This window comes from Melospiza melodia, chromosome 1 (genome assembly GCF_035770615.1).
Source record: "Melospiza melodia melodia isolate bMelMel2 chromosome 1, bMelMel2.pri, whole genome shotgun sequence".
In the NCBI taxonomy this organism is placed as follows: Eukaryota; Metazoa; Chordata; class Aves; order Passeriformes; family Passerellidae; genus Melospiza; species Melospiza melodia.
The window spans coordinates 54,015,210-54,029,305 of record NC_086194.1 but is presented as its reverse complement, the minus strand read 5'-3'; the positions used below and the strand labels follow the sequence as shown (position 1 = coordinate 54,029,305).

Sequence of the window (14,096 nt, the reverse complement as noted above, 5' to 3'; positions counted from 1 at the left end):
AATTTTTTAAGCACGCTATTCTACACAGATAAAGGGTTCACAAGGTTTGACCTGGAAAGAATGGTTAAAGGAATTAGTTTTGTTTAGTCTAGAAAAGAACAGACTGAGGAAGGATGTGATTACAATCTTCCAGTACATAAAATAATGTTATAAAGATGATAGTGATGGGTTTTCTCTGTTCATTTGGGGAAAATACAAGAATAAAGATGTTTAATAGTCAGACACTTAGATTATGTATCAGGAGAAAAATTTCTAGTAATAAAAATGCAGAACAAGGTGCAGACTACATAAGAAAATTCTCATCTTATTAACTTGAAATTTTAAAGATTAATTAGACCAAGAGTTGTCATTAATAGTCAAGGTTGCTATGTTGTTCGTGGTACGAGGTGAATAGATAGATGATCACTTAAAAGGCTTTTCCCATGTTTCAATTTCTATACATGATAGAATTGGCAAGACATTCTAAACTTGTTGCATTGGATATGAAAGTAATTGCCTAGTGGGTGGTTATCTATTTTTTTTTAATACTTCTGATAATATGATTAAGGTAACAATATTACAAGGATGGAAGAATAATAGATGAAGAAATTATAAATATTGTTTAGTGACTTTTAGTGCAGAACTATATAAACAAGAGCAGTGAGTTTGCTATTATAAATATCTTTTTCTCTGTTACTTGACAATTTTGGTATCACACATTGTTTTCTGGCTGAAGTTAATAACAAGGATCTGAAAATTGTGATGAATAATCACCCCATATAGATATACACAGGGCCTGAAGCATGGCATACCCACTCAAAAGAATAGAAAAAACATAAAAATTATTTAGTCTTTCCAAAATGTCTGTAAAAGCTATGAACACAGCATTTCACAGTATGATCCATCACAAGCTCAAAACTAGCAGTGCAAAAACAAACAAGAGAACATAGTTGATGTGTATAGGCCATTAATACATATTGAGGTTAATATGAAAGGGTGTGAAGGCTTTAATACTCATTCTGTGTTGGTACCAGCTGTCTGTTGGTGGTTGAAAGTGTAACATGCTTGCAGCTCACTTTGTTTGATGATGACTCTAAGAGCTTAAAGATATGTTAGACATGTGCAGTCTTAGTGAAGCTTTTATTTAGCTGCATGAATAAAAAGTAGTGTCAAACATCAAAGCTTTTTTCCTTCACATTAAACAGACTACTTGTGTTATAGCTCCTTGTATTTTCAGAGAGTCTGTGAAAGAACACGATAATGTTTATCTCTTTTTTTCCTCTTGAGTTTAGGAACTGGTTGTATTTTATATTACATACATGTTTTGTTTTCTTTTGTTTTGTTTTGTTTTCCTAGGTACTGCACAATGGACTTGTGATGGAAATGAATCATCCAACAGCTGGGAAGATAGCTGTTCCAGGTTAGATGTTTAATCCTTTTTGCTGAATTAAATGCTACATGACATCCTGAGTGGTTCTGGAACTCAACTGAGGACATGACGCATCTTCACATTTCACTCAAATGAATAAAAGTTTAACCAGGCTGACATTTGTCGGATAGTCATTCCATTGGTGGAATAGTCATTCCAGTAGCAGAAAAATGGGTTAAAATGTGTGTCAGAATAGCTTCTGGTTTTCATCGGTCAGTTGTCATAACATGAATATCAATTTGATAATATTTGCAAATTCTCACTGCTAGAAATGTTACTGCTAAATAATCTACATGAATATGTGAATCTGTTTTTGATTTAGTTTGATTTTTCAAGTTACCCAGGCTTCTTTTAGGGACATTTCTGTTTAAAAGAAAAAAAAAAAAAAAGAGAAGGGAAATTTTTACTGAAGACTTAATGAAGCTCTGTCATAATGAAGTCTTAAATAGCTATTTTGAACTTCCAAAACTACAGAAGTATATACAAAAGTAATAAACTAGTCTCTTCTCTTTACAGCTCTAAATGGACCAGGAACTTGTGTAGCTTTCCTTCAATTAGACTTGTTATGTAACAGAGTTAGGTTCAACCACAGTCATTATGAACATCTTGCAGTTGCCTTGGTTTTGATAATTGATCCTTATCTGATAATCTGTTAGGTACTGGGCCAAAATTCTGCTTCTCTCTGCTTTTCTTTCTCCCAGACCACATTGAGAATTGTTTCTTCCTTCATTCAAAACACTATGTCGTGTCTAGTTTTATAAGAACTTCTCCTTACATTGTGATTTTCTGTGCTAGTTCCATCCACTGACACTGCATCCAGTTGTAATCAATTTCAGTTGACTTGAGCACATGTAGTGTTAAGAAGAATTTGATCCATAAAATTTATCTTTATATTCACATCCTGGAATCACACTGGGATGCAGAAAGAATTATTTGAAATAAACCAATCCTGTATTAGATCGTAGTTTCTTCATGAATAGAGGGGGTGTTTGTGTGTGTGAATGTGTATGCTCCATATTTTCTCTTTATCACAGTTTGCATTCCACATTTGGTCTCACTAGATTTCAATGTTTGGTTGACTGTATTGAAAAGTGCTCCTCTAATTTAGATGCACATATCTGGAAATAACAATCCTTTTTAAAAGAATTTTCTTACAGAAAAGTAATCCTGGTTTATTTACCCAAAATGAAATTACAAATAAAAGGTTTTTGAGTTAATTCTTTTTTAAGAAGTAGAAATAAAAGCCTTACAGATGGTAGAGGAAGTGTATAAGGTTTTCATGTTGCATACAATTTATAATCTATCTTAGAGAAAGCAAATACTCCTTAAGGGGATAGCTTAAACTGCAAGAAGAGGAAAGAGATGAAAGGAATGTTCTAATGTCTGTCAGCAGCGATAGAATGTATTGGCAAGAGAGGGAATTTTTACATAGGTAAGCCATAGTACTTCCCAAATCCTTAGTAATTTTTTTATTTTATTAAACTAGTGACACTGCACTAAACTAAAATAAATCATCTTAGTCTCTAATGGTTTGCCATTTAGATGGACTTCTATGAAGAGTTTCTTGTATTGAAACAGATGGCTGAAATGATTATTGGATATTTGAGCAGGAAAAGTAGAATTCCTTCCTTTCCTGGCATGGGAGGATAAGGAGGGGAGATGCAGGGGAGGAAAGGGGGAAGAACACTTATTCAGTGTGAGCAGAATGGACCTATTGATATCTCTGGAAAGACAGTGTATTACATTGTCCCAAAACTAAAGTGAATTTGGCCACTGTTGATGATAGGTAATGGAAGTACCCTGGATTTGTCCTACTTAATGATATGTCTGAAGAGTACAGGGAAGGGTGTGCAAAGAAAACCTATAGTTGATAATTTCTTCTCAATGACAGTTAAGACATAGAAAGTTTTGGGTTTTTTAAATGTGGTTATATTTTAATATCTTGTATTTGGTAGAGAACAAGTTTACTAAGCTCTTAGTTTCTGTCTCAGGATTGCTTATTAAGGAAAATTAAATTATTAATGTGAATGTTGAAACTGAATAGGCTGAAAATGTTTTTCTTTTAAGGGACTGGGGAGATTCTAATCCCAAAATAAAAAGAGATTGCTGTTATTTCTTAACCATATAAGCTAGATTTTAGTGTGTCCTTTAGTAATTGAATTGGACATCACACTTGAGGCTCTTGACAGAGGTCTGACTTTTGCTGCCAAATAAAGTTGTGAGTGCAGTGACAGGCACTAATTAAGTGGGCCATGCTGGCAGATTTCAGCTCCAAGTATCACAGGTGGCCTCTGTGTCTAGCATATTGATTTGCAGTAGTCCTTCTCCAGACATGTCCCCGGTTTGAGAGTCGATTCAAATCTGTGTATGAATGCTCCTTTGGAGATCTTGCAGGTTGAAATGGATTTTGCCATTGACATTAGTGTTGGCTACATTTTTAAGGTTGGACTTGGTAATTAATACTCCTCCTCTGCTTAAATATCTTTTGATATGGTTATTGAATTTGATTATTTCCTCATTTTCCCCCTTGCCGTTTTTGTGATTCCCAGCGTAAATGAAACTGTGTGCTGATAAGTGCGTTATAGGGTGATGGGAGAAGTTGTACTACAAAGAACATTTCTCTAGTAATTGTTCTTTTCAGAATGTATCTTTATGGTAAGAAAGCAAGCAACCTTGCATCTTTCAAGTATTCATGAAAAGTGTCTATGCACAAATAGATCGCATTGCTGTTACTACTGTCAAGATATCTCCAATTCAAGAACAAATGTGAAAAAGAGAGTTCATTGTGTCTTAGAGTGACTCTATAAAAGATTGTGAGAACATTCTGAAGAAAGATGTGGTTCTGTGGTTTCTTTAGGATAATGTTTCACCTATATAATTCTGTACTTTCATGTAATGATGTTGTTCTTGAACTGACATATGCATACACTTGTCATATAGAATGTTATATACACTATATATACTTGTTATATAGAAGGTGCAACACTGTGAGAGAGCCCTGTTTGAGTCATTCTTGCCAGAACTGCTTCATCTGATTGTAGGGCTGAAGTGATGAATCTTTTCTGTTTCTGTATGTACCTGAAGGCAGTTTAATAATTTCTAGTTCAGTGCAGTGCTCCAAAGATGATCAGGAGCACATGGTGGGAGGATGATGGTCAAGAGAGATTCAGCCTGTATATCATGAAAATCTTTTTTATCATGACAACAGCCAGGCAGTTGTCAGGCAGTGGAGCAGGTTGCCCAGAGAGGTCTGCATACTCTGTTCTTACACATTTTCAAGGAACAGCTAGGTAGCGCCAGGGCCAACCTGATCTGACCTAGAACATGACTCTGACCTGATCCAACTAAGAGTGGAGTCCTCCTGAAGTCCCTTCTGACTTGGATTATGTTCTTATTCTGTGATTAGCATTACTGTCCTTTCCTCAGCTCTATTATGCTTAGCCCTTTCCACAGAGATCTGAAGGAGAAATTACACACTTAATTCAAATTAGAAATGTAGAGCACAGAAAGTACTCTCGGGTACAAAAAAAAATAATGTTTTATACAGTGCCAGATTTCAGAAGACACTGGATGGCACAGAGACACTACAGGTAAGTGAAGGGACAAAATTTTGAGAAGTTTTAGCATCTGGGTTAGTCTTGACCTACTTTGCCAATGAGTAATAGATTTTACAAAGAGTGTTAGTACGTGGATTTCTGGAAGTCACTGAGTATTCTGAGTGCCAATATGGAGCACAATGGGTGCTCAGCCCATACTGATTACACAGAAAAGAGCTAATGGATGCAATATAGTCTTTCCCAAACCTTTTCAATCACAGTCCCCTTATATGGTTTGGGAAACTCAGATAATGATACTCCAGCTTCTGCATTATCTAGTCTCTAATGTTGACTTTTAAAGGCTGCTGGTTGTTTTTAAAGTCAAAACAGTGTTTGTAATATTATTTTTTTTATGAGAAAACTACTATGTATTCAGCTGTCCCTAGCAAACTAACCTTTTTAGAATTTATGAATTTATTAACTAGCAGGAACCTTTGTGAACTAAATTTAATTTCTGACCCCTTCTAAGCCTTAGCAAACTGGGGATTTGGATATAAGCCTAGACTTTGGAATCATCTCTGATCAAACAGGAAGCAATATAACTGTTGAAGTTCTGTAAATCACCTCTTCCAGACAAAACAAATATTCTTAGTTTTGACAATGTTTATGTTGTATGTTCTTCTCCTCCCCATTTCCTGAGTTGACAAACACAATGCCTCTCCTTTGGCCCATGATATGCATCAAGGATGACTTTATTGCTCAGAAAGGCCAATTTCATACCTGGCTTCATAATTTCCTTCTGTGCTCTTGATATAAAGTTTTTGGGGGACTATTCCAAGCTCAGTTAGGAAAAACAGTGCAGGATTCCTCCTTGACATAGATTTCTTGGACTGAATTCAGGCAAATTATGTTAATTAATCAACCCACTCAGGAGAAATGTCCCTTTTTCCGGTCTTCTCCTGTCACTGTGCATTACAAATATACTACTGAAACAGGAAAGAATTTTTTTCAGAGGTAGGCTTTTCCTGTTGTGTGTGATTCATTAAATGGTGTCGTGGTTCCATGGAGACTAATTGCTATCAATCTCTTAGAAGAATGGTTTTAAAGAATAAGACAAAGAGTCAAGAAATCTAATAGGACTTCACTATTGTGCCACAGATTTCTTCCTTAACCTTTGACAAATCACTCTGTTCTTACCAAACTAATTGTTTGCAGTGTTTTGGATCTTGGTTAATAATTGAAAACTACTTTAGTTCCTTACGGAAGGATTTTCTTGGGAAAACTCTGTTTGTTATTTTAAATATTTATTTTGATTTGTTATGTATGTATTCATACCTATTTTCTTCATGTATGTGGAAAACTAGTTATAGTTAAGGAAACAGTGGTGTGTCTATGTATTTGATCAGAGCATTTCAATACAGGGAGCAAATATGGCTGTTAGTGATATGTGCTATTTTTTTTTTGACCATTTACTGTGAGTGTTGTATAAGAAGCTTCAGTAGGTCTATAAAGAAAAGAAAAGTTACTTCCACATGGAGGAAGTTTGCAGGAAATTAAGGAAGTCTGTACTCCAATCCATTACTTCCTGCAGCTAGGAGATCCTTCAATGTAACAATAACAACATAAAAAATATCTCAACAATTTTTTCAACATCCTTTGCTTGAAATTCTGATTCTACCTGCTTCTCATCAGGTGTTTTTCACATTTGTGTGTGCCTGTCTCTGTGTGTTTGCATGCATGTGCACAACCAATGTTGATTGAAAAATTTTAATTTCACTTCACTATTTATGGTACATTGGAGACAAACAGTTTCACCAGAATTACCATGACCTCATTTGTCTTTTTTAGTCATCAGGGCTGACTATTTATGTCTTTTACATTCACAGTGCTGATTTCAATTTTGAGGAGTCCATGACCATTACAGGAACTGACACAAATAATGTATGACAGCTCACCTAGCTATCCTCAAAGTACTTAAAAAATTAATAAATATATAAACAGTATATTCACACTGATTGCAAAAGCAGAAAAGAGATGGTGGGAGTGGCAAGGAATATGTTATTGGTTTCAGGGTTATGTAGAAAGGCTAGTGCATCTTTTTAATGAATGATGCTTTAATTTGGAATCCTTTAAGAATAATTTTAAAGTAAAACATTAATAGCAAACCTTTTAACATTTTTTTCTCCTCTGTCATATGTTTCCACAGTATTTGTCTACCACATATTTTAAAACTTGTTATACCTTTAGGAATGGTCTTAATGCCACAGTTAATACTTTTAAAGTTGTTTGTAGGAAAAAAAGGCAGCTACTTCTTACCCAGTTCTAGGTCTTCAGTTGTTGGAGGGAATTAAGAAATAGTGGAAGTCTTTTCCATCAGTCTCAAAGTAACTGAGTATCAGTACTGACTGGGAGCAGTACTGGGTCACTCAAGCAATGCCTCTCCAGAACTGCTATTCAAGGTCTCTGAGCCCGACTCTTCTCTCGTCACACCCTAGGTTTCTTTGTTGGTCTTTAGGATCTTGCAATCAAAGTTGGTTTTTTTAATTGTATATTTTTTCCAGGATCTGGCACTGCCATATAGGAAGGAAAAATAAAAATTTTTCAGAGGACAAGTGGGGACATTTTTCTGCTTTCTACATAAGTCAAGTAAAGCTGTGGTTGAGGTATTAAATGTTGATGGGTAATTATACTTCTTGTTACTGGAGAATATTTTCTTTACATTTTCTTCCATGTGTCCTAAGCTATACTAGGATTTTCTTTAAACTGGACATAATTCTGATGGAGCATTAACTCAAGACTAACTCATTGCTGTCACATGGTGGTGGGAGGGAGGGGGTGAAAGGTGAAGCATTGACTGAATAGCCAAATAAATTAATGAGCCTTCCACTAATGTCATTGTCCTAAAATTCAGCTTTGTCTAAAATGATGTGTTTTTTTCTTCTGTTTGAATGTGTTTCCCACTTCTTTCTTTATAAATAACAATAACTTAGAAAGTAGTTTCTTAACCCTCACTCTGTAACAAGCACAGCCAGGTGCTCACTCAGTTCAGGGTGTGTGATTAAAAAGATATGTCTGCATGCCTCGGGTGTGTTGTAAAACAGCCAAATTGCTTCAACACACATGCATTTTTCATATATCTTTATGATCTTTAATAATTATTGGATAAGAAAAGGAATCGACTGTCAGTTAAAAAAGGGTTGGTTTCATTAAATGTAAGAATATGTTTTAAACATCCAGAAAATTTTCCTTAATCCCTAAGATACTGAGTAGACTAATCCTCATTTGTGTTTCCTGCATATCATCTTGATCCAAGCCCTGCCTTCCCATCATGGTAAGAGTGATTGAACTTACACTGTTTTCTGTGAATCTAGACTGAACAATTTTGTGGTCAGCACTGGCCATTAGGTCATGTGCTTTGCCTTTTTATCACACTGATCGTGGAATATCATCAATTTAACTCTTTCACATATGTTTGACTATAGATTATCTTTTTCAGGAGTCCCAAGAGATGGAAAATTTGGCAAATAAATGCCAAATATCTGTCTTTAAAGGCCTGATTACTTTAATTATTAAAACCCCTATGTCTTCAGTTTAATACAGAAATTATATATTTTTTGTGTCTTTCATGAGACATGAACCATGTCTCTGTTTTTTGTACCACGAAAGTACTTACATGACCAAAATTTTATTTAGATAACTTTTTGACAAACTATATAGGGTTAATTGCCCAGATCTTTTCTAGCCCTTTCTGTAAGTACAGTGCAGTTACAGTTTTGTAACTCTGTTTTTCTTATTGCAGTCTCTGTACTGTATATATGCAGGAAAAACTGCAGTTGTATAGAGTGAATCACTTCCTGACTGACTCTGGGCAAGTCTTTTAGCCCATGAAATTTTGTTTCTCACTTCTTCATGCAAAAGGTTGAGATAATAGAATTCACAATTAACTATTATTTTTTCCAAATTATAATATATATATATCTAATATACATAATATAATATTTTGTGACATTTGATGCTATTCTTCCTTGTAGTTTATGAAAAGAATCATCAGGTAGAAATAAGGGGCAAAATAAGGCTTATACAGTTAGCTTATTTGTTCAGTTGCTTAGAGCCAACCATCAGTAGATAGAGTCTACCTGTTGTGCATTAGTTAATTTATCTATAACTCCTGAAGTAGGGAATTTTTAAGTCCTTTTAGTCAATGTGAACTTGAAATTATTTTTGTTCCCCTTCCTTATACTTACCACTCTTGCTAGTAAAGTCCAGTCCAGAAATTAATGCCATATTACATCAAAATCAAAAACTAAAATGGTGATTTTGACCCAAGTTTTCAATGTTCTAAACAATGCCTCAATAATTTGAGCTATCAAAAATAATGTATTGCTGCCATCTCTTTTGCCCTCTGCCATTTTGCTAACTATTTTGGAACTCTTTTGTGATTCTGGGAGAGAAAGAAATTCCCAAGAATTTTTCCAAATGTTTTATGATTAGATGTTCCAAATGTTGACTTTTTTTGCTAGCATAAACTTTTCTTTAGGCAAATAAAAATAGCTTGTCCATCCTAACGTAGTGTGCAAAATATTTTAACCAGGACAGAATAGATGTGAACTAGCTTAATCCAGGGTCTGTTGAAACATAGGCATTGAGTCAAGACCTGATTAGAAAAATCTCCCTGAAATCTCCCTGACACAGAGTCTGTTAAGGTACAAGACAGAATTCACTAAGAAAACACAGAATCCCTGTTTTGGCTCTCTGAAACTAGACTGAACAGAGAAAATAAAAGCAGATTACCCACATAAAAAGCAAATAAATGATCTATCAAATGGAGTTGATAACTTAATGAATTTTGAAATTTATGGTGAGTCTATTGCTTTGAATTAAAGTTATTTAGAGATTGTACCTTTGGCAGGACAAAAAAAAAATTGTGGAGTGTTCCTCATCAGTTTTCAACTAGATGTAGAGATGAAATGAAGCAGAAGTTTGCAGATTAGAACAAGCTTTTTAATATTCTTTGCCGACTGTTTTTAGAAACATCACAAGGAACAGAAAATGAGGCCCATTTGTGAAAACAGGCAGAACAATTTATAAACATGTGAGGAAAACAAAGTTTTAAGGCTGATGATGCACTAATAACCAATTCCCATCATCCAATTTATACAACACATAACTTCATGTACACATCTGCTATTTGGAGCCCAGATACAGACATGCAAGCTGGTATAGGCTCATAGCAATTTAATAGTATTCTAAAGAAATCAGAAGATTAGTGCTAAAATTTTAAGCTACATTGCTTTGATTATGAGATAGATCCCTATATAAGTGAATCTATGATGAAAACTCCCCTTTAATTTGAAGCACATTAGTTTTCACATTTGCTCATACCTAGGGGGACAGAAAATTTTTAAAAAATGCCACAGAATTGTCTTGGTAGTATTTACCTTTGGTACCTTCTTAAAAGGCTGGAATGAGGACTTGTGTTGTAGTTTCTGAAAGGGAAGTTTTACTTTCTGACTTCCTCTATAATCACAAATCAATGTCCCCACTGTACAATTTAGTAGTTGTTTTATCTCAATACTGAATTTAGGGCTTAATAACTTACTTTTCTACTCCCCATTTTTGCTTGGATTTCCTGAGAGAAAAACATCAGAAATGCTGACCTGTTCTTTTGCTCCTTGTAGATTCAGGTACCTTGTTCTAGCTTCTACTGCCTCTAAAAGTGTTAGGAGAATACATGGGTAAAATGTAGTTTTGACATGGCTGCATAGCAGTGTTAGACTGTCACAGACCACTTTAACATACCTTTTAAGCACTTTTGTAAGAATGACAATGTAGAGAAGCCTACTGGAGGAAAACAATGAATTGGTGGAGTACCTCACCCACCTTGGTGTCTTCCAGTTAAGCCATTTACCTTCTAAGAATTACTATTCTGACAGATTTTAAGCTTTTCAAAATGTTAGCTAGTGTGGTGATACTTTGGAATCATCCTTCCAGCTGACTTCAAGAAAGAAAGCAATACCTCATTTCCTACTTTAATATGACTTTTAGATTCTCACTGCTAGAAAGCTTACCACTCAAAGCAGCATCACCCACAGCAATATCCCTGAGGCAATATTACCATTCCCATGAATTTGCATTTACTTTTTTACTTTTACATTTTTGTATTCATTTTGGTTTTGGTATTTTTTTTTAAGTAGGAAGTTTTCACTCAGGTGCTATATTTTAAGGCACAGCATATACTTCTCATTTTCAGGTATTTTTATAGATTGGTATTCATTTCCCCAAGTGTACACAGATATGAATCAAAATGTTTCATTGATTGTATTTAAAAGCTATAAGTCTAAAGTCTTATCTTACTCTCTGAACTTAGTCCTATACTGGGTATCAGTTACAAAGAAATGTAATAATATTCAATAACATAATTATTCATTACACTGGTATATCACATGTGAATATATTATAAACTCTTCTACACTTGACAACCCAGGGAGGTTGCTTGGTGTTAAACTGTAGAGAGAGAAGAATTGGGTCATTACAGTGCATATAATTTATAAGTAGAGGTGATTCAGAAATCTGAATATTTTTTGTTTAGTGTATAAACATTTTTTAAACAATCTTGTATAAGAAAAAAAATTGTTGTAATTGAAACCAAAGTTAATCCTTGGTATCATACTGAATTTTTACCTGCTTGCCTTTGAACACTATCTATTGGTAATTTTACTTACCTTTGATATCTAAGAAAAAATAATTTGAAAGCCAGGCAAAAAATAATTATTTATTTATAAACAAGATTTCAGATATTGGGTACAATCAGGGAACTTACATGCTCTGGTTTATTGTGAATACATTGTTGATGTTAAATACCTTAGTAAATTAGGGATAATTTTAAAACTCAGGATGAGTGAATTAAACAAATTCAGTCTTCTTTGCAGTAAGATGTGTCCTTAGTAAAAGTGCTCTTCTCGTTTTTGAAGTCTCTATTTGGAGCTTTGTCATATAATTTTTCTAAATTTGCTCCAAGTAATCAACTGAAAAGTACTGTAAAATAGGGAACCTAATATATGCAAAACAAAATGAAAGATTCCAATCCATGGTACACTTTGTAAGATAGTGACTAATAATTACACAGAAATATTAAAAGGATCAATTTGTAGAGGCTCTTTAAAAAGCTAAGATATAAGATTGAAAGCTCAATCATAATTTAGGAAATTTCTGTCTTCTTGTGCTTAATGTCTTTAGCAGAAGAGTTTTTAGTAGTTCAAGATTTAGTTTTATATTTGAATAATGTAACTATTACCATCTCCTATCTTGTAAAAAGAAAGAAGTCCTATTCCTAGTAACCAGGACATGTGAACCCCACTTTGGAGAGGAAGGACTGTTTTGATTTGCTCATCATACTGGGATAATAGCTGATTTCTACTTCCTAGCAGTTTTTAGCTAGTTAACTAAGAATACCTACCCAAAGACACCGATTCAGGCAGGAATGTGATTGTACTTAATTCCAGAGTTATTTCTGGGTGCAGATGTCATTGGTGTACAACTCAACCTTTGTAAAACTTATGACTTTTGATTATAGATTGGTGTCTTCCACAGGTCTCGTATTACCAGTCTTTCCTAAATAATGAAACTATGAAATAATGAGACATGCTGCTTGAGCAAACAATTTTGCCCTGAATTTTAAGATATGATGACTATAAAATTCACTCACAAGTAGTCTTCTTCCACTGGTAATGTTCAGCCTACAATAAAACTCCAGGTGACCAAATGGATTCACATCTATGTGAAGAGAGCTATATAATAGGAAAAAACCCCAGATTACTAAAACGTGCACCAGATTACACTCTCATATAACCACTCACCATACAGGATATGACAGAAATTATATTTTCTAATGCTATTGCATCTATTGGCAAAAAAATGAGACTATATAGCCAATTAGTTTTTCTTTCCTTTATACTTCTGTTTCAAAGGCTTAAAGGAAAACCGTACATATTTTGCATTGTGGTTATGTTATCTGTATGATGCTGAGATTTATTTTGTTTGTGTAAAAAAGAGTAGATAAGTTTAAATTTATGGGTTTGATCCATATTTTTCTAATATTGTGTCTTAGGGCTTACTGCCTCCATATTCACCCTAGTTTCTGTGGCATATTTTTTTTCAGTGATTTAATTTGTCCCAGACATCTGTAACAGGGACACATACGCTCTCTGTATATTGTAAATTAAAGGAGATCCTGCACAACAGGATATACTCAGTGTGCCATTTACACTGTCCATTTGGATTAGAAGGAATTAAGTAATTTTACATAGCTATTGGCTATTTCCTGAGCATGTGAGTAAAACCTTTCACCTTCCTGCCCTACAGACTGTTCACACTTTCGAGGAGATGCCCAAACCCTAATCTGCCCTACTTGGAGCCATCTCAGGGGCTTCCAAGAGTGGCCAAATGCCCCATCTATGGATCATGTCTGATCTACCTTGGGGGCAAAAATCCTTTCCATGTCTGGCAGGGCACCTGAGGGTGCTTCAAACCACTGGGACCCCTGGCAACATCTCTGCATTCCATTTCATATGACTGCTGTGCCCAGTTCCCCAGGGGATGAGGATGGCAAGCTCTGCAGTGATCCTCAGTAAGGTGTTCCCTTGCTCTTGCTGCTGCTGAAAAGGGCTGGCAGCCTTGGGCACCTCCAGGGGTTGGTGGGTCATCTCATCTCATCTCATCTCATCTCATCTCATCTCATCTCATCTCATCTCATCTCATCTCATCTCATCTCATCTCATCTCATCTCATCTCATCTCATCTCATCTCATCTCATCTCCTGAGGGGCTTGCCATCTGATGAGGATGACTGTCACAAACTGGGAATATAGCCCACTGCTGCTATTGCCATCACGTCCCCTTGTCCCACTAAAACTAGCTGCACAGCTCCTATGTTAAACACAGCCACTGGCCATGCTTATAAATGATGTAAAACACCCTTCAGTCACAGGGTAAAACTTTGAGAGTTAGTTTCTTCCTTTAATCTTTCTAAGAGTTATTTGCCTACCTTGTATTGCAGGAAGAGGTTCAGGTCTTAGCTGTAACTCTGTCAAATCTTTTTTGCCTTTAGTATTTAAGATTCAAAGTAATGAAAGATTAAGGAAGGTATTGGTCTTG

General features: G+C 35.0%; 1 protein-coding gene across 3 annotated transcripts in view; it reads left to right on the top strand.

Moving 5' to 3' along the window:
• The window catches only part of SUGCT (succinyl-CoA:glutarate-CoA transferase), a 309,674-nt gene that overhangs the window by 257,084 nt on the left and 38,494 nt on the right, over nt 1–14,096 (top strand). For all 3 annotated transcript variants that reach the window (XM_063158278.1, XM_063158287.1, XM_063158295.1), the window contains one exon: nt 1,336–1,399. In XM_063158278.1, coding sequence (XP_063014348.1) covers nt 1,336–1,399 — 64 coding nt within the window. The remainder of the gene's footprint in view (nt 1–1,335; nt 1,400–14,096) is intronic.